Genomic DNA, 26,486 nt, shown 5'->3' with positions numbered 1-26,486 from the left:
TATGGTTGTATTTCAGTGCAAGAGCTGTTTAAAAAAAAAGTGCAAACATCCAAAGAATGTTATTTTTAAATAGAAAAGCTTGGGCTATTTCCTCACTGTCCTCATACTCAAACAGCTAAACCTTTTTGCTTCAGTTAAAAAAAACCCAAACAAACAAACATTTTGCATTGAGACAACACCCAAGTAATTTTCAGCTCGCAAAGTGAACAGTTCTCAGACGAATAAAGTACAATACCTTTGTTAGCCAATGAAAGTAATAGTTTATTTAGGTTACTTGTCATTAGGAAAAAATAACTTATTTTTTCTTACTCAGAATTTATGATGTAACAATGTATTTTATGTTCTCCCCAGAGTGGAAACTCGGTGATGTTGAGGTTAAAAAAACCCTCAAGGTATTGCGACAGGTATTAAAATACAGCAAAGAAACATTGGCTATGTAGACATTTTTCAGTTAGGAAATTAATTCTAGCTCATTTTTCACTTTCTGTTTTGATGTGGTGTAACAACTTCATTTAACTGCTTTTGATGATTTAATTTTCTTTAGGTCACTACCTCTAAGAATCAATGTCCCATTTGTAAATTTTCCAACCTGTCCTGTTGGCAAAACACTGACTGCTGATTTTTTCTTTTTGGATTTCCTAGGTTTAAAAAAATAAAATAAAATTAGGATAAAGAAAAGTCATCATCTAAACAGGGCCGGCTCCATAGTTTTTGTCGCCTCAAGCAAAAAAAAAAAAAAAAAAAAGCCGCGATCGCAATTGGGAACTCTAACGCCGCCACTTCATTCTTCGGTGGCCGGTCCCTCTGACACAGACTGAGGGACCCGCCGCTGAAGAGCCGGATGTGCCGCCCACTTCCAGGGGCCGCCCCAAGCACCTGCTTGCTGGGCTGGTGCCTGGAGCTGGCACTGCAACCAAAGCACCCAAAATATCTGCAAAAAATGCTACATTTAAGGTGAAAATACACCTGTTTCATAACCTATAATTATGCAATAGTAGTAGTTTGAAGTTTATTAATATAGAGTCTTAGCTACAGGCCATTGCATCTAAAACATTAAATAAACACAAATTTTAAATTGACACAAACTCCAAAAATATGATACAAATTTTAAAAATAAAATTAAAATTAGAAGGTTAGCCCTTCCCTAAAGTCAGTTATAATTTTAAATCAACCACCCCTAGAAGAATATATACAAAAATAAGAAAAATATTAGGAGTACATTATTTCATTTAGGTCAAAGGTAGCCTTTTTCCATGTACTTTTTCCTTATTTTATGGCCCTAGTTATGCCATGAATATGTTTTGAAAAGTTTTACAAATATATAGCCCAATCCTGCAAACACTTATGCATTTGATTAAACTTTGTCTTAACAACTAACCACACACAGATATTTGTATAAATAAAATCAGAAAGCATAAAGGCTCTTAGAGAAATACAGAAATAGTTCCAATGAACCAACTACACTGTAATTAAAAATGCAATTACACCTTCTGAGCATGTCATGTGGTTTTTAAAATTTATCCTGCAAAACATTTCCTCAGGGACAAAAACAATGCCCTGTTTTGTAAGATGGGGGTGGAAGGCACTAGATTTCACATCAAGTGCCTCACCTTATTCTCAGACCATTATTTCAAAACCTTTTGACAAGTCAGGGCAGAACTAAGGCAGTTTAATTGAGAATGCTTAAATTAGCAAGTTTAAAAGGTTAGACAAAACAAGATCACAAAGTTGCAGTGAGGAGTTTCTACAATGTATATGAAAAATACACTCCATTTTGATATGCACAGCTTTTCCATAAGACTGCATTTTTAATTACAGGCAATTCACCAGGAAAGCTTAAGCAAAAGCAAGTTTGTTATCAATACTTAGTTAAAATATCTCACCTCTGCTCCTGACCCTTTTTCTTCTTTTTCTTGATAGAATCAGATTTATATTCCTGATATCAGATTTAAAGATAAATATTTCAGTGGAAAACGAACAGACACTCCTGGCTAAACAGCAGTCCACAACATAAAGGCTCCTGCATATTGTGTGTCTAGGGAGCGGACTGTTTCATGGTGGCTTAAATAATGGGCTGGATCCTTGATGGTGCTATGCAGATTTGCATCTGCTGAGGATCTGGCCAAATGTAATTAGGCAACGTGCAGTAAAAATCCACTAAAGTTAATTCTGTTTCTTTTGAAAGGTGAAAGCGATACTGCTAGTTTGATTTAAACAGTTTGTCAACTTTAAGAGTGGGGCTGGCGGGTGGGAAATTAAACCAAATATATTATCCTAAATCTGCATCCTCCATAACCATGTGAACAATCCTCACTGATAGGAACAGCCCTGCTAGAATCAGGACAAATAACTCATGGGAGTAAGTGGAGTAATAAACTCTAGGCTCCCCTCCTAATATGGCGATCTGTTTCACAATTCCACAGATGGACAAGGCAGTTTTGGAAAGACCTTGGAAAGACCAAGGAAAAAGATTTGATCGGCATCAACGGCAGCTCCACTGAGTTACCAAGAAGTCCTCCCACACCTTTTGGAATTTACAAATACAGTAACTCCTGCTTAATGCTGTAGTTATCTTCCTGAAAAATGCGACTTTAAGTGAAACAATGTTAAACGAATCCAATTTCCCAAATAAGAATTAATGCAAATGGGGGGGTTAGGTTCCAGGGAAATTAGTTTTAAATAAACAATTTAATACTGTACACAGCAATGATGATTGTGAAGCTTGGTTGAGGTGGTAAAGTCAGAGGGTGGGATATTTCCCAGGGAATGCCTTACTGCTAAATGATGAACTAGTACTCGGCTGAGCCCTCAGGGCTTAACCCATTGTTGTTAATGTAGCCTCACACTTTACAAGGCAGCACAAATGGAGGGAGGGGAGACAGCATGGCAGACAGAGACACACACCCTGTGTGAGAGAGAGAGAGATGCGCATTGCCCCTTTAAGTACGCTGACCCCACTTTAAGTACATTGCCTTTTTAAGTAGATCAGCAAGTTGAGACAGCAGCTGCTGCCAGCAAGCTCCCTCTGTCCTGAGCCCTGTCTTGTCCCCCCCACCCCACTCTGTGGAAATGGCCTGATGGGGTAAAGGAGTGGGGGAAGAGGGAGACACCCTGACATTAGCACCCCCACCTCCCCTCGCACTGCAAGCGGGAGGCTCCCGGGAGCAGCTCCAAGGCAGAGGGCAGGAGCAGCACATGGCAGTGGGGGGAGGGACAGCTGAACTGCCCAGCAATTGATAGCCTGCTGGTCGGCTGCCGCACAGGGAACTTAGGGGAGCTGATAGTGGGGCTGCTGGTCCACCCTGGTTCCAATCACCCACCAGCTAGCTCCAATGGGCTGCTCTTTCTGCAAGCCGTGGACAAAGCAGGCAGCTGCCAAACAACATAAGGGAGCATTGCACAACTTTAAACAAGCATGTTCTCTAATTGATCAGCAACATAACAACGAAACAACGTTAACCGGGACGACTTTAAGTGAGGAGTTACTGTATAATCTCTGTAAAGCTTACTACAAACCTCAGTGGATCTCCCAGTCCTGCCACAAAACCTTAGGGGGAATAGGGGGAGAGAGGTGAGATCTATGGGACAGGGAGCATGTGACAGCCTCTCTATTCCTGTTAGAATCCTCTACAACCCCCACTCTTGAGGCTAGATATAATGGCTGCTGTCCTTCTGATAGGATGGGACACTCTGTAGAATATCAATACCACAGTACAATCTAACGAGTTGCAGCTGACTGGAACAATATCCTTCCATCTTCAAGGCAGAGTGCCAGCCCAAGTAATAAGAGGCTGGAACTGGTAATGAAACCTGGGTCATTATCCCATTAAGCTACTGGGCTAGTTGCGACCTGCCCCTTGTTATTTTATAGGAAACATCGCATACAAACCATACTATGATCTTCTTTCTTCACTGTTTTCTTCTCTTTAATTTTCTGTTGATAAATCTTGTAGTTCAAATATTCCTTTTTGGGAGGCTGCAGTGAAACAGATGAGTAAAGCTATCATTACAAGAAAGATTCAAACATATTCTAAAAATCTACATGCTTCTACACAGCATCAGCTTCCATGAGGGCCTACAAAGGGAAACAGAATAAATAGGTTTGTGTCCTTTTTGGGGAGTGGACACGGGGGGCTTATTAAGAAAGTCTAAAAGGTTTCCACACACTCCTCCCTAATAAAAGAACTCCCAAAATCAAACAAACCCTAAAAGAAAAAGGATTTCTGCCTGTTATTTTCTTTCCTTTTTTGGTGGTGGTTTCTTGGACCACTCGGAAATGTAGATGGAAAGCTCCCTAAGGCCTTAACTGAAACACTGAGAGAAAAACAAGTTAAGTAAGGGTTAAAAAAAACCACAAAATTCACAAACTAAATTTCAAATGGCCTCAATAGAAATCACTTTCCCTCTGAATCATATTTTCACTTTCTGGGCACTTCTGATGTCATACACCTACTAATTCTTCCCATCATCCAGAGACTGTCCAAACGTATACAAAAGCAGGGGTGTGATTAAAAAAAAAAGTGTTTTAGAAAGTGACAAAAACCAACATTTTGTACCATCTTTATATACCTTGGCTCCCAGCATGATGGCACGTTCTTGTTCCAATATCCGCTGTTCTTTCTTTTCATATCCAGTGATTCCAAACCTGTGTACTTCCAGACGGGCCTAAAATGTTACAGAAATTTGAAACCATTTCAGAGAAGGTATGAGCTATCACAAAACAATGGTTGGCACCATGAATTTATCCAGTTCTCTTTTAAACGCTGTTATAGTCCTAGCCTTCACAACCTCCTCAGATAAGGAGTTCCACAAGTTGACTGTGCGCTGCATGAAGAAGAACTTCCTTGTATTTGTTTTAAACCTGCTGCCTATTAATTTCATTTGATGACCCCTAGTTCTTGTATTATGGGAATAAGTAAATAACTTTTCCTTATCCACTTTCTCCACATCACTCATGATTTTATATAACTCTATCATATCCCCCTTTAGTCTCCTCTTTTCCAAGCTGAAGAGTCCTAGCCTCTTTAATCTCTCCTCATATGGGACCCGTTCCAAACCCCTAATCATTTTAGTTGCCCTTTTCTGAACCTTTTCTAGTGCCAGTATATCTTTTTTTACATCTTTACGCAGTATTCGAGATGTGGGCGTACCATCGATTTATATAAGGGCAATAATATATTCTCAGTCTTATTCTCTATCCCCTTTTTAATGATCCCTAACATCCTTTTTGCTTTTTTGACCACCTCTGCACACTGCGCGGACATCTTCAGAGAACTATCGACAATGACTCCAAGATCTTTTTCCTGACTTGTTGTAGCTAAATTAGCTCCCATCATATTGTATGTATGATTAGATAAGCCAGAGTAACTTACTTTTTCTAAATTAAATTCTTGTCCATCCACATTTTTCTCTGGAATAGCCATCTTTGTCTATAAAGAAAAGAAAATGTTTCCATTTAAATCTGACAACTAGCAGCGATGTAAAATGTGTGCCAATGGCGAGAGTTATTTGAATGGCAATAAAATGCTAGAAAGAGTATAGAGCCTTTCAGTAGGAACCTCTTGTGTGTCTGTTACAATATGTAGACATTTTAGACTTTTATATGGAATTTGTGTAGGGTCCAGAGTATGAAATCTAAAAATGCATATGTCTTTATCCTGTGTGTGTGTTCCTGTTTGATAGTCTTTTACCACTGTGAATGTCACACAAGAAAAATAATCTAAAAGCAGACTCTATTCATCTTGTGTGGACACTGGTATTCCACAATTACTCACCGTTTAAAAATATGCTGGCCACATTCTGCATAACAATTGCAATGCAGATTTGCTTTAAAAGTTCAAATTTAATTTGCAGTTTGTCAGAAAGAAAAAAAAATACTGCCGGCAAAATACATCTTTACCTTACATACTTCTATTACTAATTTGTAATAAGATTACCAAGAAAGAATAAGAAGAGGATACAAGCTTGAAATCACTTATTTCACACATTAAATATGGGACACACAGAATGGTCAAAACAAACTGTACATCAGCCATGGAAAACCTGTGTATCCCTCGAGGGAACAGTGGTGCCAGTATCTGCCTGACAACTTGTGGTACTATGCAGGACAATGCTCAATTTATAGTTGTTTGCACAAACAAATATATTAATGTATATAGCCATCTTAAATGATGGATACAAGAGAAAAATCTTATGCAGGAGCACAGTCAACAATGGCAGGCCAATAAAAGCACTATTTTAAAAAAATAAAATAAAGCAATCTACTATTAGTTGCCCACAATGAGAACAATACAAACTATATCTTTTCTGCTAAGCAACTCATGCACCCAAAGCTTAGATCATTTCAGAGCCCTGTATCTGCTCGGCTTTGTGTGATATTTTTTTTTTCCTCAAAAGGTAAAGTTCATGCTCGTGAAAGGAGTTTGGGTGGACAGTCCCGGAAAGTGAATAACTTGGTTTAACCAAAGAACTGGCACAGCAGAGGCAGCAGCAATGAATGCTTCTTCACATTACCCTGCCAACATGCCTCAGCTGTGACTGGAAGGCTGTGTTGCCTGAGGTTCTACAGTTGCAGACTTAACCAAAAATCCCACAACTCTAGATTGTTCTGAGATGGTTCAGTTGCTGGAGGAAGGAGATGTCATGGCAGGGTACGAAGCAGCACGAATTGACAAATTGAGAACAGCATCAACTGTCTCTACACAGGCTATTTTCATGTAAGATTTCTGCTCTTTTCAGGATACAGTGCTACTTGCAAAGGTGTGTAATGCATTCATGTTGGACCCTGAAAGTTTCTCTGTGCACTTCAGATTGGTAATAAATCTCATGCAGTTATTTCAGTTTGTCTTTTTTTTCCCCCCCCTTCTTTTTTTTTTTTTCCTTTTAATTTTTGAGTTTGGCAATCAGGGAGCAGTCACATCAAACTGCAGAACCTCTCTAGGCCAATACTCAGCCAGCTCCTAAGCAGGCTGATGCAGCGTGGCGGCACTCTGGATTGGAAAATTCAGACCATTTCACTGTTGCATCCACTCAACTTTTACTGTCTAAATGCAAAAGGATTCTTCTCCTGCCCACCTTCTCCCCAGAGTTTTAACCCCCTTTCGTATCAAACCTGAATTTCATGCCACAGCTCCTCTCTGTATCAAGTTAACTCAACACATCAAACCCAAATACCCCTAACCTTTGGCAAAATTCAGATATGAAACATCACAACTCAACCATCTGATTGTTCTGGAAATGACAAGCACTCTGTAACATGCTATTTGCGAAAACCTTCCATAAGCGAAAAACCATAAACACGAAGAAGAGGGAGAAGAGTGTGTTGGGGAGGGGGGAAAACAATGTAAAGAGATTCCTAGAAACAGAGGGATGAACAGCAGAACCCACTGTAAAATGGACAGTGGTTTGCAGCTCTCACGAGCTGTTCATGACTTTGGTCCAAGTCCTGCAACGAGCTCCACCTCAGCAGAACCCTGGACCTGCGCAGAGCCCTGCTTCGGGCAGTGGAACTCCATGCGGGCACAGGGGTCCACCCAGGCAAAGCTCAATTTAGCATCAGGACCTTAGAGATTATGGCAATAAACACTATTTTTGAAATACACACATAAGCTACCCCAAAACTCTGTAACTAATTAATAACTGAAGGGAACCTCTTCTAGGCATGGGAGGTAGTTCAGTTGCCAGGCTCTGTCAATCCTTGTCTCTGCTCACTCTGTCAACAAGTGGGCCAGTTAGGATGGTGACTTTTGGGATCTGAATACCATTAAGAAATGGACTGAGACCACCAGACAACTGCAGACCAGGTCTGGATTTAAGCCAACAACCTAAAAGGCTCCATTTTCTCATCCTCAATTCCCTGAGCTATCTGATTCTCCAAACTTGTATATGAGCAAACACAGCACTGACTGTAGAAGATTGTGATTCCAGAAAAGAGGAAGAATCCTTATGGATGTCATTTCTATCCCACCTCACAAGATCAGAGCAGAGCCAGCTGGTGGCTCAGTGACAACACAAAACATGTACATAGAGTCTGAGAGACAGACTATTGTCTTTAGGACACTAGACCCATCTTTGCCGTTGCTTGTTGAAGACTATTCAAAGCTTTACTTCTGAACTGAAGCAACAAACATATTTCTACTGAACAAGGCGCTTATAAAAGCTTAACTCATGCTATTTGTATAAGAAGGCTGGGAATACAAGGGGTATGACTCACTGTTTTATTTATCACTTGGCAGGCTTGTTTTTACTGTAGCATTGTAAGTTCTATACATTGATTATTATTTAAATTTTGTTGTAAATATTGTTAGTCTGTGCAAAGTGCCTGAAGTATTCCACCAGCATTATAAATTTGAATAAATCTGTTTAAACATCTCCCTTAAACTGGGAAAATGAACCTCAATCCTACAGACACACATATGCTTAACTTTACTACTATGAGTTGTCCCATTGAAAACAATGGAACTATTCATAAAGTTAAGCACATGCATAATCTTTGCAGAACTGGGGTCTTAGAAGTAACCATATTTTTTCACACAAAACTAAAAACTAGGGTTGTCAAGCGATTAAAAAAATTAATTGTGATTAATCACACTGTTTAATAATAGAATACCATTTATTTAAATATTTTTGGATGTTTTCTGCATTTTCAATCAATATATTGATTTCAATTACAATACAGAACACAGGGTATAGTGCTCACTGCCTATTTATTTTTGATTGCAAGTATTTGCACTATAAAAAAAGAAATAGTATTTTTCAATTCACCTAATACAAGTACTGTAGTTCAATCTCTTTATCATGAAAGTTGAACTTACAAATGTAGAATTATGTACAAAAAAAATAATTCAAAAATAAAACAATGTAAAATTTTAGAGCTTGCAAATCCACTCAGTCCTACTTCTTGTTCAGCCAATCACTCAGACGAACAAGTTTGTTTACATTTGCAGGAGATAATACTACCTGCTTCTTGTTTACAATGTCACCTGAAAGCGAGAACGGGTGTTCACATGGCACTGTTGTAGCCGGCGTTGCAAGATATTTACATGCCAGATACGCTAAAGATTCACATGTCCCTTAACGCTTCAACCACCATTCAAGAATACGTGCGTCCGTGCTGATGACAAGTTCTGCTGAATAATAATCCAAAGCAGTGCGGACCGACGCATGTTCATTTTCATCATCTGAGTCAGATGCCACCAGCAGATGGTTGATTTTCTCTTTTGCTGGTTCGGGTTCTGTAGTTTCCGCATCGGAGTGTTGCTCTTTTAAGACTTCTGAAAACATGCTCCACACTTCGTCCCTCTCAGATTTTGGAAGGCACTTTGGATTCGTAAACCTTGGGTCGAGTGCTGAGCTATCTTTAGAAATCTCAAATTGGTACCTTCTTTGTGTTCTGTCAAATCTGAAGTGAAAGTGTTCTTAAAACAAACATGTGCTGGGTCATCTTCCGAGACTGCTATAACATGAAATATATCGCAGAATGCGGGTAAAATAGAGCAGGGGACATACAATTCTCCCCCAAGGAGTTCAGTCACAAATTTAATTAACACATTATTTTTTTAACAAACATCATCAGCATGGAAGCATGTCTTCTGGAATGGTGGCCAAAGCATAAAGGGGCATATGAATGTTTAGCATATCTGACATGTAAATACCTTGCAATGCCGGTTACAAAAGTGCCATGCAAATGCCCGTTCTCACTTTCTGGTGACACTGTAAACAAGAAGTGGGCAGCATTATCTCCTGCAAATGTAAACAAACTTGTTTGTCTTAGTGATTGGCTGAACAAGAAGTAGGACTGAATGGACACGTAGGTTCTAAAGTTTTACATTGTTTTGTTTCTGAGTGCAGTTATGCAACAAAAAAAATCTACATTTGTAAGTTGCACTTTCATGATAAAGAGATTGCACTACAGTACTTGTAAGTGGTGAACTGAAAAGTACTTTCTTTTGTTTATCATTTTTACAGTGCAAATGTTTATAATCAAAAATAATATACACTTTGATTTCAATTATAATACAGAATACAATATATATGAAAATGTAGAAAAACATACAAAATATTTAATAAATTTCAATTGGTATTCTTTATTCTATTGTTTAACACTGTGATTAAAACGGCAATTAATCACGATTAATTTTTTTGAGTTAATCGCGTGAGTTAACTCCGATTAATCGGCAGCCCTACTAAAAGCACACTTGAAGGCATAGAGAGCATGTCTGTGTGTGTCTGACTGATGATTCACAGTGGCAAATTACAAAATAAGCTCACTGCCCGGACAGACAACAGATTAATAATAATACCTTGTACTTCTATGGTGGTATTTTCAGAGCCATTTAAGGGGTTTGGCTGTCCAGTTCCTTTTAACTTTAACAAAAACTAGACATTGAACATAAAAACATAAGAACAGCCATACTGGGTCAGACCAAAGGTCCATCTAGTCCAATATCCTGTCTTCTGACAGTGGCCAATGCCAGGTGCTTCAGAGGGAATGAACAGAACAGGTAATCATCAAGTGATCCATCCCCTCTTGCCCATTCCCAGCTTCTGGCAAAGAGGCTAGGTACACCATCCCTGCCCAATGGCTAATAGCCATTGATGGACCTATCCTCCATGAACTTCTCTAGTTCTTTTTTGAACTCTGTTTTATTCTTGGCCTTCACAACATCCTCTGGCAAGGCAAGGCGTTCCATAGGTTTCCTGTGTGTTATGTGAAAAAATACTTCTTTTTGTTTGTTTTAAACCTGCTGCCTATTAATTTCATTTGGTGACCCCTAATTCTTGTGTTATGAGAAGGAATAAATAACATTTTCTTATTTACTTTCTCCACATCAATCATGATTTAATAGACCTCTATCATATCCCCCCTTAGTTGTCTCTTTTCCAAGCTGAAAAGTGCCAGTCTTATTAATCTCTCCTCAGTCATTTTTGTTGCCCTTTTAGTCTTCTAGATGGCTATGAAAATCTCATCCTTAATGCACCTTCCGTTCAAGCAACTCTTAGTTAATAGATTTAACTGAGGAATTGAAATCACATTATAAATTTGAATGTCAAAGCAAATATGGACGAAAATCTTACATTTGTAAGGAAATATGTTTATAATGTATTACAGCAACAAATAGCAAATTTGTGGCATGTTAAGAAGTAGCCACTGTCAGCAATGTGTAAGAAAAAAGCCTAGCCTACTGTGTTATTATAATATAAATAATGGACAAAACATAGTCTAAAAATACTGGCAATTTTTTATGTCAAAAAACATCAAATTCATCTAGTTTTATGTCAATGGAGTTTGCCAGGGAGGGATTTGGCCTAGTATAGTCTCTGCTGTTTCAAGACTTCAGAAAGTCGTACAATTTAAGGCCAGAAGGGACCACCAGATCATCTACTCTGATCTCCTGTATACCACAGTCACCAAGATCACCCAGCACCCGCACACTAAACCCAATCACTGAAATTAGACAAAGGTATTATACTCCTCAGGAGACTAAACTATTATCTGACAGGCAGAGACTAGTAGGAGCGAATGAGGTGCACCACTGCAGGAGGCTCCTGACATGGCAGGAAATTGATTAACTGTGATGTACCCAGATGAACCAAATGACCCAGACCTCATGCTGCAGAGGAAGGAGAAACCCTCCCCGCCCAGGTCATTGCCAATCTGACCTGGGGGAAAATTCCTTCCTGACTCTACGTATGGCAATCAGTTCCACCCTGAGCATGTGAACAACACCAGACAGCCAAGTACATGAAAGAGAGAATACTCTGTACCACCTCAGAGCCCTGGCCCACCTCCCATTTGATCTGAATGAATGACCCATTCATTACCTTTGAAACACTGTCCTGAGTGAGTTCCACTTTAGGTTTCTTCTTTTTATTCCGACCACGAAATGTCACAACTTCCACCTCTGTTGTCTTTCCCTGTTGCGTAGATTCAGGTGACACAGCATTAGAAGCCCTGGTTTCTGGGGTGGCTCGTTTTGAATCAACAGAGTCATGATGCATCTCATTTTTCAGTTTTTCAAAGAAACTGGAAGCACTTTTCCTTTTGCCTGAGATTGCTGAATCAGGGCATGCATCTCTATCTTCCATTACTGTTCTGGACGGTTCTGACCCCATCTTGTTCTCCACATTTTTCTTTTGGATCTTTTTCTTTTCATTTTTAACTAACGGCTCTTCTCCTGTGCTTCAAAACAAACATTTCAGCTTTCTTTTCTCATGTACCCAATAATCAGACTTTAAGACATTTAGTGTTTGTTTTCCCCTCACAATGTTTCACTCTCTTTTGTATAGCCCAGTGGTTCGCAACCAGGGGTATACATGCCCCTGGGGGTATGCAGAGATCTTCCAGGGTTACATCAATTCATCTAGATATTTGCCTAGTTTTACAACAGGCTACATAAAAAGCAGCAGTGAAGTCAGTACAAACTAAAAATTGACTTGTTTATACTGAAATGTAAGTATAATATTTACATTCCAGTTGATTTACTTTATAATTATATGGTAAAAATGGGAAAATAAGCATTTTTTCAGTAATACTGTGCTGTGACCCTTTTGTATTTTATGTCTGATTTTGTAAGCAAGTAGTTTTTAAGTGAGGTGACACTTGGGGTACCCACTACAAATCAGATCCCCGAAAGGCATATACGGTAGTCTGGAAAGGTTGAGAGCCACTGGTATAGCCCCGATCAACAGGCAGGTTTACTTGCACAAGGGACCACAGGATGTCTATGTACCACAGTGATGATGGACACATGATGGACACATAGTAAAGGACTGCTAGCCTAGTAAAGGCTAAATGCTAAGCAGAGATACCTGGCTGGGGAAGGAGGTAATACAGCTATTTTGAGGAGCCCATGAAATTTACAGTCAAAGGAGAGACTGAGCTCCTGATCTGGGGAGGAATCGACTGCTACCTGAACACGGCTCGGGGGAAGCCTACGGGTCTCTAAGGGAAGGGGATTAAAGACTTACGGACAAACTTTCTGGGGTCACTAGAACTGCAGAAGCTGCACTGCCCCCTCCCACAAGGGGCACAAGGTCTGCAATGGGCCCCCGGAGCGAGCAGCCCCAAGCCCTGCCTAGGGGACGGTAACGCCCGGCCCTACACACGCGGCTCCCCCTCTCACCCACCGAGATCATACAGGGAGCTGAGCACCGCGTCCAGCAGGCAGCAGCGCGCAGCCTCCTCCTCCTCCTCCTGCTCGCACCCGCCCGGGCTCCGCTTCATCCCCGGGGCCACGTTCTCCCCCGACCCAGCAGCTGCACGAAAGAATGAAGGAACGAACGCACGCGCGGTTTTGGCCACATGCGGCCGCCGTCGTATCCAACATGGTGGCACCCACAGATCGCTTCTCCCCTCCCCCGCTCGGAGCCGCCCGCTAGACAGAGCGAGGCAGGCAGGCAGGCGGGCGGGGGAATGGGCGCTCCAGGTGGAGGCGGAGGCCGATAAAGCGGGGCGGGCTCAGCCCGGCAGTAGCGCGGGCAGGATGGCGGCGGCAGCAGCGGGGCGCTCCCGGCTCTGGGCCCCCATGTACTCGGTAAGTGCCGGGGGCGCGGGCTGCCCACCCCTTCGGCTCGACCCGGCTCCGGGGCGCCGCCGACAGCCGCTTGGGGGGCGGGTATCGGGTCTCCTACCCCGGGGAACGGAAGGGGGCGCTGCGGGGCCGCCTGGCGCGGTGGGGCTGTGCTGGCCCGGTCCGGTTCGGTTCACGGACTCCGGGGCGAGTTGAACTGCTCCGGAGACGCCGCGCAGAGCGCACGCGAGGGGACTCTTTCGCCACCGTTCACTCTGAACCCTAACGATTCCGAGCCAAATGGCCGCGCTCCCCTTTGGCTGCTCAGCCGCGGTGCTGTGCCCGCTACCAGCCCGCAGTGCGCGGCCAGTTCCCCTCTGGTAGAGGGTGGTTGCACCCACCGTGGTCATGTTTGCCAGCCCTCGGGCGCAGCAGAGTGGGGAGCTGGAACTGCTCTCTCCTGGAGCGGGCAGGATTTTGCTGTGTATTATAAACTCTTCATCTGGTCTTCCCACTAGGAAAGGTGGAGAGGGGTTTTCTTTGAGGCAGGAAATTAGTCGTCCTCTTCTCTTCCTGCCCCTTCCCCCTCACCCCCCATCTTACTATTGAATGCAACCTCCTGCCTTCTGTTCTAATGGTTTTGCTTGTGTGTTTCAGTGAGACTTGCTTTCTCATTCTGGTTTGACATTCTCATTCAGGATTGTTTGAAATCTTTCCTCTCGTCCCTTTTAGTCACTATAGGTTTTTCTCTCTGCCTCAGCTTCCCAGACAGAATATAAATGTCTAGTACAACTAAAACCCATAAAATGTATCTATAGCATCTTACAATTAATAGCCTAGGGGGAAAATACTTTGGGATGAGGTAATAAATGCACCCTTATAAATGACAAGATATGGTACTGGTATGAAGATGGCTGTATGTTGTTATAGGCTAATCTGACCACCCACACACTAGAAAATAGGTCCAAACAAGAAAGAGATTTGGAAGTATGATTGCTGTTTACATTGACAATAATTAACACTAATTTACTATCATCTAAATGTTAATTAACATTCACTAAATTGTGATTCTCATCAACTACATCTCTATAGGCTCCTAAATCTGAAGGTGGTTACTTATTTCAGTTCCATACCCTTTACAAGAGACTTATTTTCCATCAAAATTCTTAAAAAATGTAGTTGGAATGAAATTGTAATGACATTCCCTATCACCAACTAAAAGGTTTCTATTGCAGATATACAAACACCTCCTTTTTAAATGGAAGCCTGCAGTATTACTGTTTGTTTAATCAATATTGTGATATGTACAAGATGTTATGATTGCAACTCTAGCTTTTGTAATGTCCTGACTTTTGAGTGTTTGACTTCTCAAATCTAATATTACAGTAATGCTAGTCTTTGCACTTAATCTTGTCTGTTTGAAGGAGAATGGAGGGGAGGGGGGAATGGGACACCAAAACTACTTTAAAGATATCTTTGTTGTCAAAGGATCTGATTCATGCCCACTGGAAGACTCTCATTGATTTTACTGGGCTTTGGATCAGGCCCAGAATGTATTAGGCTTGGTCTACACTACGAGTTTAGGTCGACTTTAGCAGCACTAAATCGAAATTAAGCCTGGACACGTTCACACAACGAAGCCCTTTCTTTCGACTTAAAGGGCCCTTTAAACCTGTTTCTTTACTCCACCTCCGACGAGGGGATTAGCGATAAAATCGGCCTTAGCGGGTCGGAATTGGGGTAGTGTGGATGGAATTCGACGTTATTGGCCTCCGGGAGCTATCCCACAGTGCTTCATTGTGACCGCTCTGGACAGCACTCTCAACTCAGATGCACTGACCAGGTAGACAGGAAAAGGCCCGCGAACGTTTGAATTTCATTTCCTGTTTGCTCAGCGTGGAGAGCACAGGTGACCACGCAGAGCTCATCAGCACAGGTAACCATGATGGAGTCCCAGGATCGCAAAAGAGCTCCATCATGGACCGAACGGGAGGTACGGGATCTGCTCGCCATATGGGGAGATGAATCAGTGCTAGCTGAACTCCGAAGCAGTAAACGAAATGGCAAAATATTAGAAAAGGTCTCCAAGGCCATGAAGGACAGAGGCCATAACAGGGACGCACAGCAGTGCCGCGTGAAAATTAAGGAGCTACGGCAAGCCTACCACAAAGCCAGAGAAGCAAACGGAAGGTCCGGGGCAGAGCCGCAAACTTGCCGCTTCTACGCAGAGCTGCATGCCATTCTAGGGGGTGCAGCCACCACTACCCCCAACCGTGTGCTATGACTCCCTCACTGGAGAAGCACACAGGGAAGAGGGTTCGGGGTACGAGGAAGATGAGGATGGAGGTAATGTAGATAGCTCACAGCAGCAAGCAAGCGGAGAAACCGGTTTCCCCAACAGCCAGGATATGTTTATCACCCTGGACCTGGAACCAGTAACCCCCGAACTCATCCAAGGCGTGCTCCCAGACCCTGAGGGCACACAGGGGACTTCTGGTGAGTATACCTTTGTAAATATTACACATGGTTTAAATGCAAGCGTGTTTAATGATTAATGATTAACTTGCCCTGGCGATCGCGGCCAGTACAGCTACTGGAAAAGTCTGTTAACGTGTATGGGGATGGAGCGGAAATCCTCCAGGGACATCTCCAGAAAGCTCTCCTTCATGTACTCCCAAAACCTTTGCAAAAGGTTTCTGGGGAGGGCTGCCTTATCCCGTCCGCCATGGTAGGACACTTTACCACGCCAGGCCAGTAGCACGTAGTCTGGAATCATTGCATAACAAAGCATTGTAGCGTATGGTCCCGGTGTTTGCTGGCATGCAGACAACATCCATTCCTTATCGCTCTTTGTTATCCTCAGGAGAGTGATATCATTCACGGTCACCTGGTTGAAATGGGGTGATTTTATTAAGGGGACATTCAGAGGTGCCCGTTCCTGCTCTTCTGAACAGAAATGTTCCCCGCTGTTAGCCATGCGGTGGGGGGAGGAGTGAAGTGATCATCACAGAGAATTGGGTGTGGTGGGGGAGGGGGGTTAGTTGGGTTTGTGCTGCATGTTAACCCGGAAACTGCAGCCCCTCCTTTTACATTGCAAACCCATTTTAAATGGCCAACCCAATTCATGCTTGATATGGGAAATGAGGGCGCTGCTGTTTGAAACCATTCCCACATGTTAAGAAGGTTAAAAAAGCCAAAAGACTGTGGCTTACCATGGCTGCCTGCAAGCCGAAATCTGTTGCCTGGCACTGCGTGAGTGATCTCTCACACGAAACCGGCAGGCCCTCACTATAAGAGGAAAAATGCGACCTTGTAACGAAAGCACATGTGCTGTGTAATGTGAACAGCAAAATTTAACGTGAAAGAGTGTACCCATTGTTCTCTAAAATGTGTCTTTTTTTAACCACCTCTCCCTTCTCCTCCACCAGCTGCAAATGTTTCTCCTTCGCAGAGGCTATTGAAGATTAGAAAGAGAAAACGGAGGACGCGGAATGATATGTTCACGGAGCTCCAGATGTCCTCCCACACTGAAAGAGCACAGCAGAATGCATGGAGGCAGTCAATGTCAGACATGAGAAAAGCACAATATGAACGAGAGGAGAGGTGGCGGGCTGAATCGCGGGATGAACAGAGCAAGTTGCGGGCTGAAGATGATAGGTGGCGTCAGCTTGCAGACAGAAGGCAAGAGTCGATGCTCCGGCTGCTGGAGCATCAAACTGATATGTTCCAGCGTATGGTTGAGCTACAGGAAAGGCAGCAGGAGCAGAGACCGCCGCTACAGCCCCTGTGTAACCAACAGTCCTCCCCAAGTTCCATAGCCTCCTCACCCAGACACCCAAGAACATGGTGGGGGGGCCTCCGTCCACCCAGTCACTCCACCCCAGATGATTGCCCGAGCATCAGAAGGCTGGCCTTCAATAAGAGTTAAAGTTTTAAACTGCAGTGTGTCCTTTTCCTTCCCTCCCCCCCCCCCCCCCATCCCGGGCTACCTTGGCAATTATCCCCCCAGTTGTGTGATGAATTAATAAAGAATGCATGAATGTGAAGTAACAATGACTTTATTGCCTCTGCAAGCGGTGCTCTAAGAGGGGAGGGGAGAGTGGGGTGGTTGGTTTACAGGGAAGTAGAGTGAACCGGGCGGAAGGTTCATCAAGGAGAAACAAACAGAAGTTTCACACCGTAGCCTGGCCAGTCACAAAACTCGTTTTCAAAGCTTCTCTGATGCGCACCGCGCCCTGCTGTGCTCCTCTAACCGCCCTGGTGTCTGGCTGCGCGTAATCAGCGGCCAGGCGATTTGCCTCAACCTCCCACCCCGCCATAAATGTCTCCCCCTTACTCTCACAGATATTGTGGAGCGCACAGCAAGCAGCAATAACAATGGGGATATTCTTTTCGCTGAGGTCTGTGCGACTCAGTAAGCTGCGCCAGTGCACTTTTAAACGGCCAAATGCACATTCCACCACCATTCGGCACTTGCTCAGCCTGTAGTTGAACAGGTCCTGACTCCTGTCCAGGCTGCCTGTGTACGGCTTCATGAGCCAGGGCATTAAGGGGTAGGCTGGGTCCCCAAGGATCATGATAGGCATTTCAACATCCCCAACGGTTACTTTCTGGTCCGGGAAGAAAGTCCCTTCCTCCAGCTCTCGAAACAGAGCAGAGTGCCTGAAGACGCGAGCATCATGTACCTTTCCTGGCCATCCGATGTTGATGTTGGTGAAACATCCCTTGTGATCTACCAGGGCTTGCAGCAGCATTGAAAAGTACCCCTTGCGGTTTATGTACTCGGTGGCTTGGTGCTCCGGTGCCAAGATAGGGATATGGGTTCCGTCTATGGCCCCACCACAGTTTGGGAATCCCATTGCAGCAAAGCCATCCACTATGGCCTGCACGTTTCCCAGAGTCACTACCCTTGATATCACCAGGTCTTTCATTGCCCTGGCAACTTGGATCATAGCAGCCCCCACAGTAGATTTGCCCACTCCAAATTGATTCCCGACTGACCGGTAGCTGTCTGGCGTTGCAAGCTTCCACAGGGCTATCGCCACTCGCTTCTCAACTGTGAGGGCTGCTCTCATCCTGGTATTCTGGTGCTTCAGGGCAGGGGAAAGCAAGTCACAAAGTTCCATGAAAGTGCCCTTACGCATGCAAAAGTTTCACAGCCACTGGGAATCATCCCACACCTGCAGCACGATGCGGTCCCACCAGTCTGTGCTTGTTTCCCGGGCCCAGAATCGGCATTCCACGGCATGAAGCTGCCCCAGTAACACCATGATTTCCACATTGCTGGGGCCTGTGCCTTGTGAGAGATCTATGTCCATGTCAATTTCCTCATCACTCTCACCGCCGCGCTGCAATCGCCTCCTTGGCTGGTCCTGGTTTTGCTTTGGCATGTCCTGGCTCTGCATATACTCCAGGACAATGCGCGTGGTGTTCATAGTGCTCATAATTGCCGCGGTGATCTGAGCGGGCTCCATGATCCCAGTGCTAGCTATGGCGCCTGGTCTGAAAAAAGACGCGAAACTAGTATCTGATGGACCAGGGGAAGGAGGGAGGGAGGGCCGAGTGACGACATGGCGTACAGGTACAGGGAATTAAAATCAAGAAAGGTAGCTGTGCATCAGGGAGAAACACAAACAACTGACACACAGAATGGCCCCCCCAAAGATTAAACTCAAAACCCTGGGTTTAGCAGGCCGTTGATTTCACGGAGGGAGGGGGAAACAAATGAATACAGAACAAATCTATTTTTTACATCTTAAGCTGGCAGACAACGGTGCAGCATGACTGATAGCCCTCGGCATCTTCTGGGCGCTTGGCAGAAAATAGCATACTACGACTGATAGCCATCATCATCGAGACTGCCCAGGTGCCCATGATTGACAGCCACTGCAGTACGACGATGACAGATACCAGCCGTAATATACCATCTTCTACCAAAAGGCAAGGGGCTGCTGTTGTGTGCAATGCAGCCCCATGTCTGCCAGCCCCACGTCTGCCAGCACCCAGATCGCTGATGAAGGCTACAGTCATACTGCACCGTCTACTGCCAAAAGGCAATTAGCTGCTGCTGTGTAGCAATGCAGTACCACGTCTTCCGGCACCCAGAGGATATATGGTGACGGTGAGCTGAGCGGGCTCCATGCTTGGCGTGGTATGTTGTCTGCACAGGTAACCCAGGTAAAAATGCGCAAATCGATTGTCTGCCGTTGCTCTGACGGAGGGGGAGGTGCCTGACATGTACCCAGAACCCCCCGTGACACTGTTTTGCATCATTCAGGCATTGGGATCTCAACCCAGAATTCCAATGGGCGGCGGAGACTGCGGGAACTGTGGGATAGCTACCCACAGTGCAACGCTCCGGAAGTCGACACTAGCCTCGGTACTGAGGACGCGGTCCGCCAACTTCATGCACTTAGAGCATTTTATGTGGGGACACACACAATCGGCTGTATACAACCGATTTCTATAAAACCGGCTTCTATAAATTCGACCTAATTTCGTAGTGTAGACATACCCTTAGACACCTTGTGCCTGTCTAGTGGGATAGCAGTACTAGGGTGATTCTAAGTGGATCAGTTAAGCAGTATATCTTTTAACTGCGGAATCTGCCCTGCTTCTCCAGCGCAGTTACACATGTGTAAAATTCCCTGCTTTAGCATTTTTTATCGTAAAACTGTTTATTGTAAAACTTGATTTTTGTTCCCCCTTTCCTAGTGAGGATTCTACAAAACAAGCGTAGTTTGACATTTCTAGCATCAGCCAATTTTTGATGTACCTAAATTAATGCAATTTTTTATTATTTAGAACATATGGATAAACTGTTCTCCATTCAAATAACAGCAAAATTTGTTCAACATTTTAAAAATCTACTCCATCTCTTCTCTTCCTTCGAACACACAGAATCATGAACTTCAGACTAACAGGAATTTGTTTGAGAAATGTAGGAACAGCTGAAAGATGTGTGGAATCTAGAAAGGAGATTGGAACTCAACCTCAAAGCAGAATGGCTTCTTGAATCTGTGATGACTAACTTGATCCGTGTATTCTTATGCCCATGTGTAGTCCCACTATAGTCAGTAGGGCTCCACATTGGCACAGAGAGAGGCTCTCCCCTTTGTGCTGCAGTGATTCATCATTGCAATCCTCCACCGTCATCTTCAGTAACTTCAGCTTCCAAGTTGACATCCCTTCTGCCCCTTAGCCTCCTTCCTCTCCTCACCGTCTTGCTAGACTTTCAGGTCTGGATCTCCATTTTCCCAAACAGCCACTCGCTTGACTTCAGCTTCACCAAGGATTGCTCCTCCTCGTTACTACTGCATCGCCCATCCACTTCCTTTGCTCTGCACTGCCATCTGCTCCTGTTTCCCTTTCCTTTTTCAGCTCAGTTGTTGTTACCCTTCTTAGCAAATGCAGGGTCCCTCCCTCTTGCTTCTAATCCTTTGATGAGATTCTTCCCAGTCACCCTTTTGTCCAGTTTCTTGTCACTGAAATGGAGGTTTCTCATCTGCTTTCCCCTTACCTCGCAGGGACATTTCCTCAGAGGTATCTGAGGGACTGTAAGAAGTGCCCAGGTAATCTCCTTATAGCACCTTCCTCCTGATTAGGGGGATGGAACAGCTCCAGTACAGCGAGAGGCTAGAAAGACAGGGCCTGTTCAGCTTAGAAAAGAGATCACTAAGGGGAGGATCTGATACAGGTCTATAAAATCATGAATGGTGTGGAGAAAGTGAATAGGGTAGCATTAATTACCCCTTCACATAACACAAGAACTTGGGGTACCCGATTAAATTAATAGGCAGCAAACATAAGGAAGTACTTCTCCACACAATGCACAGTCAACCTGTGGAACTCCTTGCCAGGGGATATTGTGAAGGCCAATACTATAACTGGATTAAAAAAAGAATAAGTTCATGGAGGATAGGTCTATCAATGGCTGTTAGTCAAGATGGTCAGAAGTGGGCTATAGTCCACGAAAGCTTATGCTCTAATAAATTTGTTAGTCTCTAAGGTGCCACAAGTCCTCCTGTTCTTCTTCTTATGCTCCAGGAATCCCTAAACCTCCAGCTACCAGAAGCTGGGACTGGATCAGGGATGGAGCATTCAAAATTGCCCTGTTCATTCCCTCTGAAGCTAGGGACTGGCCACTGTCAGAGACAGGATACTGGGCTATGTGGATCAGTATCGCCATTCTTCTGTTCTCCTATTGCAGTATTTCCAAACCCAGGTGTTCAAATCTCATGAGTCAAATGTCCAAAAATCACGAGTGGCTTAAAAATCATGAGCCCAAAAGTGAAACCATTTGGATTCTTTTCATTTATCTTCTGCTGTTGGAGCCTTTAGCATTGACATTTTCAAGGTCTTTCTCTGCCAACATTAGTTCTAGAAACTAACGTTTTAAAAAATGAAAGCTGAGCTTCTGACATAATCACATGAATCCAGAAGCTGTGGCTTTGAGAGACACCAAATAGTGTGACTTGTGATAAACTCAGAAGAGTTACTAATACTGCAGTTGCCCCTACTTAATTGTGGCCTCCTCATTGCTCCTAATTTCTGAAAAAAACAAGGAATGTGTGTACACACACACACACACACACACACACACACACACACACAATCCTTAACATGAAGTTGAGCTTGTAGGCGCTCAGCACTTGCCTTTTGTTCCTCATGCCCTGACAGAGTGTAAGAGTTCCCAAAACTCAGACATTAGAAAACCAGGAAGTGCACACCCCAACAGCACAACCCTAACTTGGCCCTTATCGGCACAGCAGTAGGAACTAGGAATATAACAGTACCATAGCCCTCAATATACAAACCTACCACTTACACTGTGCCCACCACAACTCCAAATCAGCAATCTTAGTCATACAGTTCCATGGACTATCACCATGCTGTGTGCAGACTATTGGTCTGGGATGTATTGCTGCTGGTTGGTAGATGCTGAGGGAGGTAATGTACTGAGTTTGCCCTGATGAGCTCCTTAAGGAAGGGATCAAAGAAGTTGGAGCCAAGACTGGGTGGCTGTGTATAGGAGGAGCACAGGACAGTACTAAAGGCCTAAGACCTTAAATCCCTGTTAGTGAAGTTTTTTGTGTGTGAATTACAGAAGTAGGTGTGGACCTGAAGCTCACAGCTGGTGAGGACTATGCTGTAGTGCTGTGAATGAGCATGAAGCACCATCTGGACTAAAACAAATGCAGTCAGGGAAAGGAGAGAAAGTGAGCTCCTCATCTCTTCTAGTCCCGAAGAAGAGTAAAGGGGAACCTCCCCAGCCTCCCAGTGCTTCTCACTTGACTCCCACTGTAATCAATCCTCAGCCATCTAGGCCTGTGGCAGGATTCAGAGAATCCTCTGCACCTGTTTGGCTCCTGCAGCTGCTTCTCACCTCCCAGGCTATTGGGAGGGAGACCCTCACAGGCACTTGGCAGCTGCTCTCTGGCTTTATGGAAAAGATGGGAGTTTTCTCCTGGCCCCAAGGATGGTCCCTCCGAGTGCAGATTTCTCTATCATCTGTGCCTAACACTCCCTGGTACCATCAGAGTTTGGCATGTGAAGTGAAGACTGCCCTTCCCCACTCCCACGAAAAGTCCCCATGCAAGCGTCCTGGGAATTGAAGATCGGCCCCTTCTCTCCCATCTCCTGGCCATCTATAACAGCAACAAAAGCCCTTTCACTGCTCTTTGTGCTCATGGAGACTCCCTCTTCCGATATGCCCGGGCACCGGCTGTTGCTTCCTGGCTCTGAGTTCAAGAACAAGTGAAGATTTTCTCACCCCTGTGGTTCCCCTCTTGGCCAGGCCACTCCACAGCACTGTGGAGAGTTTCTGAGGGTTGCTGCCACACTTCACTTTAACTTATATTTATGTACCAATATATTTTGTCATTTTACATATATTTAATATATGAACTAGCACTATGCTATGCCCTATCCTCTCCCCTCCTCACCCCCCTGCTGTTCTCATTTTAGGTCTTGGAGCCCCTTTTATAGATTCTTCTTTTCCTGCTTTATTTTTGAGCAGGAGGATTGATGTAGAGAGATCAGTGGCAACAGCTGACACACTACACACGCTAATACCAGTCATAGCACATATGTTCTTAGGGCTGGTCTACACTGGGGGGGGGGGAGTGATCGATCCAAGAGCGAATAGCGCAGCTGAAGTCGAAGTATCTTGGATCGAATTACTTGGGGTCCAGACGGCGCGGGATTGATGTGTGCGGCTCCCCCATCAACTGCACTACTGCCGCTCACTCTGGTGGAGTCCCGGAGTCAACGGTGAGCGCGTTCGGGGATCAATCGATTGCAACCCGCCGATACGGCGGGTAGTGAAGATGCGTTCTTTTCGTGTTTGGTCTTTACACAAATACGAGTGGCTTTGGATAGATTGCGTAAAATCTGTTGCTTTTTTTTAAAAAACACTGCTCTACAGCCAAAATGCTTCTGAAATAAATGTAGTCAAACTTTACTAATTCTGGGTCACTGAGAACGAAAATGATGCTTAAAATTGTTGATTGGCTCTAGTTTTCAAGATATGCTATTGGGTCAGTATATGCGACCCTTGACTTGGGAATGGCGGAGGATAAGTGAGTTATAAAGGGAAGGGATCTCAATTTAAACCAGAAATGACTAAAATACGTCTTTGACTGGATCTATGAATAAATCTATGACTGGGTTTGGACAGTACTTGCTTTTTAGGCAAAACAATGACTGATGCAATCTGAAGCTGGTATTGCATCATACATGATATGAATTGCGTCATGGATGATGCAATCATAACGAAGCTTACATCACTCTGCTGAACAAATTGCCTTATATCCGCTCTAGAAATCATACAGTGTCGTGCTCTCTTATTTGTCAGTGTTTGATATTGCAAAGGGACACATTTCTGTTTAGCCAAAGTGAGCAGAGATGCCTCGTACTCGTGTGAACAATGCAGATAACTTCTGCTATGTTTGTGGTGAAGTGACTTTTGCATCACAAAAGCGCAGTATAACCACTATGGTTAAGGAAGCCTATCACCTTTATTTTGGCTGCAAAATTGGAGATCAGGACAAGAGGTGGGCCCCACGCATATGCTGCAACACTTGTGCAACAAATCTTTGCCAGTGGTTGAACAGGAAAAGGAAATCTATGCCTTTTGCAGTGCCAATGATTTAGAGCGAGCCAACAGATCATACCAGCAATTGTTACTTCTGCATGGTGCCTCCAGTTGGGAAAGGTGTGTCAAAGAAGAAAAAGTGGACTGTGCATTATCCAAACATTCCATCAGCTATACGCCCAGTACCCCATGGAGAAGGACTGCCGGTTCCTGATGCACTAGAATCATTCTCACTTGAGTCAGACAAGGAAGAGGATGAAACTTCTGGTCCTGAACCATCAATGTCACAGGACCCACATTTTCTCCCATCCTCCTCCTCTGAACCACACCTCATAACACAAGGTGAACTGAATGACCTTGTCAGGGATTTGGAACTACCCAAGAGTAAGGCAGAGCTGTTGGGCTCCAGACTACAGCAGTGGAATCTCTTGGCAGGTGATGTTAGGGTTTCCATGTTCCGTGACTGTCAAAAGGATCTTGTCCCATTCTTCTTCATGGAAGGTGATCTTGTAGCCTGCAACAACATCGATGGTGTGATGGCAGCCCTCAACATCGTTCACGATCCAGATGAGTGGAGACTGTTCATTGATTCATCGAAGACGAGTCTTAAAGCTGTTTTACTGCATAATGGCAATGTTTTGCCATCAATTCCAGTTGGTCATGCAGTCCATATGAAGGAAACCTATGACAACATGAAACAACTTTTGAGGTGCATAAACTATGACCAACATCAGTGGCAGCTTTGTGGCAATTTGAAGGTTTTTGCTCTCTTGCTTGGTCTGCAGACTGGGTACACAAAGTACTGCTGTTTTCTCTGCGAATGGGATAGTCGTGCAAGAGATTCCCACTACATCAAGAAAGATTGGCCACTCCGACAGTCATTGGAGCCTGGGAGGAAAAGTGTTCAGCATTCACCACTTGTTGAATCAAGGAAGATTTTGTTACCACCCTTACACATCAAGCTGGGTCTGATGAAGAACTTTGTCAAGGCCATTGACAAAACACAAGTAGCTTTCAAGTACCTCCGTGGAAAATTTCCAAGGTTAAGTGAAGCTAAGATAAAGGAAGGTGTCTTTGTTGGTCCTCAGATTCGTGAACTTCTTCGAGATGATGCATTTGACCGTGCACTGCGTGGCAAGGAAAAGACGGCATGGAAAGCCTTCCAGTTAGTGGCAATAAATTTTCTCGGAAACAACAAGGCAGACAACTACAGGTTGTTGGTGGAAAACCTCCTCAAGGCATACAAAAGCCTTGGTTGCAACATGTCACTGAAGATACATTTTTTGCACTCTCATCTAGATTTTTTTTCCACCGAACTGCGGAGCAGTGAGCGACGAACACGGCGAGCGATTTCACCAGGACATTGCAACAATGGAGAAACGCTATCAGGGCAAATGGAGCCCATCAATGCTTGCAGACTATTGCTGGACAGTGACAAGAGATGCTCCATTTAATGAATACAAGAGACAAGCCAAGAAGCGCCGACTAGACACTGAATAGGACTAAACTATGTACATAATAGTTTTTTGCCTTTTGTTTCATAATAAATTTTATTTATATAACCCTTTTGCTGATTTTTAAAGTGTTACATAAACAGGACAGGTGAAATATTATCATGTAAAGCAACCATAAACACATGAAAAGACCTAGGTTTACAATTTATGATTAAAACTCTACTATCTACACAATATACATAGACATAAAATGTAAAAACTTAAATATCTTAGAAACAGTAGCCAATTAGTTGTTTTAATTGTCATATTTGAATTCAGCACATCAAAATACATAATAAATAGCACATTTTCTCTCTGAAGCAGACGACTTCTCAAAAATTGTAGACCAGTGAAATTAGATAAGCAGGTGGAAAAAAAATTATACTT

At 43.8% G+C, this 26,486-nt stretch overlaps 2 protein-coding genes across 5 annotated transcripts in view; one reads left to right on the top strand and one right to left on the bottom strand.

The window, feature by feature from the left end:
- Positions 1-236: 236 nt before the first annotated feature.
- C3H1orf131 (chromosome 3 C1orf131 homolog) lies at positions 237-13,265 on the bottom strand. Of its 3 annotated transcripts, XR_006174002.2 has the most exons (8): positions 13,129-13,265; positions 11,824-12,176; positions 5,373-5,429; positions 4,570-4,665; positions 3,890-3,976; positions 3,517-3,547; positions 1,884-1,936; positions 237-638 (listed from the first exon to the last, which is right to left on the bottom strand). XR_006174002.2 is itself a non-coding variant. In XM_005291252.4 (7 exons), exons 1-7 carry the CDS (start codon positions 13,223-13,225, stop codon positions 509-511), a joined length of 873 nt encoding a protein of 290 aa, XP_005291309.1. In that variant the 5' UTR covers positions 13,226-13,265; the 3' UTR covers positions 237-508. The 3 variants fall into 3 exon arrangements, 2 of the variants coding, with proteins under 2 accessions (XP_005291309.1, XP_065446557.1); XM_005291252.4 differs by lacking the exon at positions 3,517-3,547; XM_065590485.1 differs by lacking the exons at positions 3,517-3,547; positions 5,373-5,429.
- Positions 13,266-13,398: 133 nt separating this feature from the next.
- Positions 13,399-26,486, top strand: part of GNPAT (glyceronephosphate O-acyltransferase) — a 53,287-nt gene continuing 40,199 nt past the window's right edge. For both annotated transcript variants that reach the window (XM_005291250.5, XM_005291249.5), the window contains exon 1: positions 13,399-13,535. In XM_005291250.5, coding sequence (XP_005291307.2) covers positions 13,485-13,535 — 51 coding nt within the window. In that variant the 5' untranslated portion in view covers positions 13,399-13,484. The remainder of the gene's footprint in view (positions 13,536-26,486) is intronic.

Source organism: Chrysemys picta, chromosome 3 (assembly GCF_011386835.1).
Source record: "Chrysemys picta bellii isolate R12L10 chromosome 3, ASM1138683v2, whole genome shotgun sequence".
Lineage (NCBI taxonomy): Eukaryota > Metazoa > Chordata > Testudines > Emydidae > Chrysemys > Chrysemys picta.
This window is presented reverse-complemented; position numbering and strand designations above follow the sequence as displayed.

Excerpts from the sequence above, each read along its gene's own strand:
- C3H1orf131 (XM_005291252.4), bottom strand. The coding sequence starts at position 13,225 with ATGAAGCGGAGCCCGGGCGGGTGCGAGCAGGAGGAGGAGGAGGAGGCT. Across the intron at positions 4,666-5,372 it reads AAGAATTTAATTTAGAAAAA|GCCCGTCTGGAAGTACACAG; the intron begins GTAAGTTACTCT and ends GTAACATTTTAG. Across the intron at positions 3,977-4,569 it reads CCATCATGCTGGGAGCCAAG|CCTCCCAAAAAGGAATATTT; the intron begins GTATATAAAGAT and ends GTTTCACTGCAG.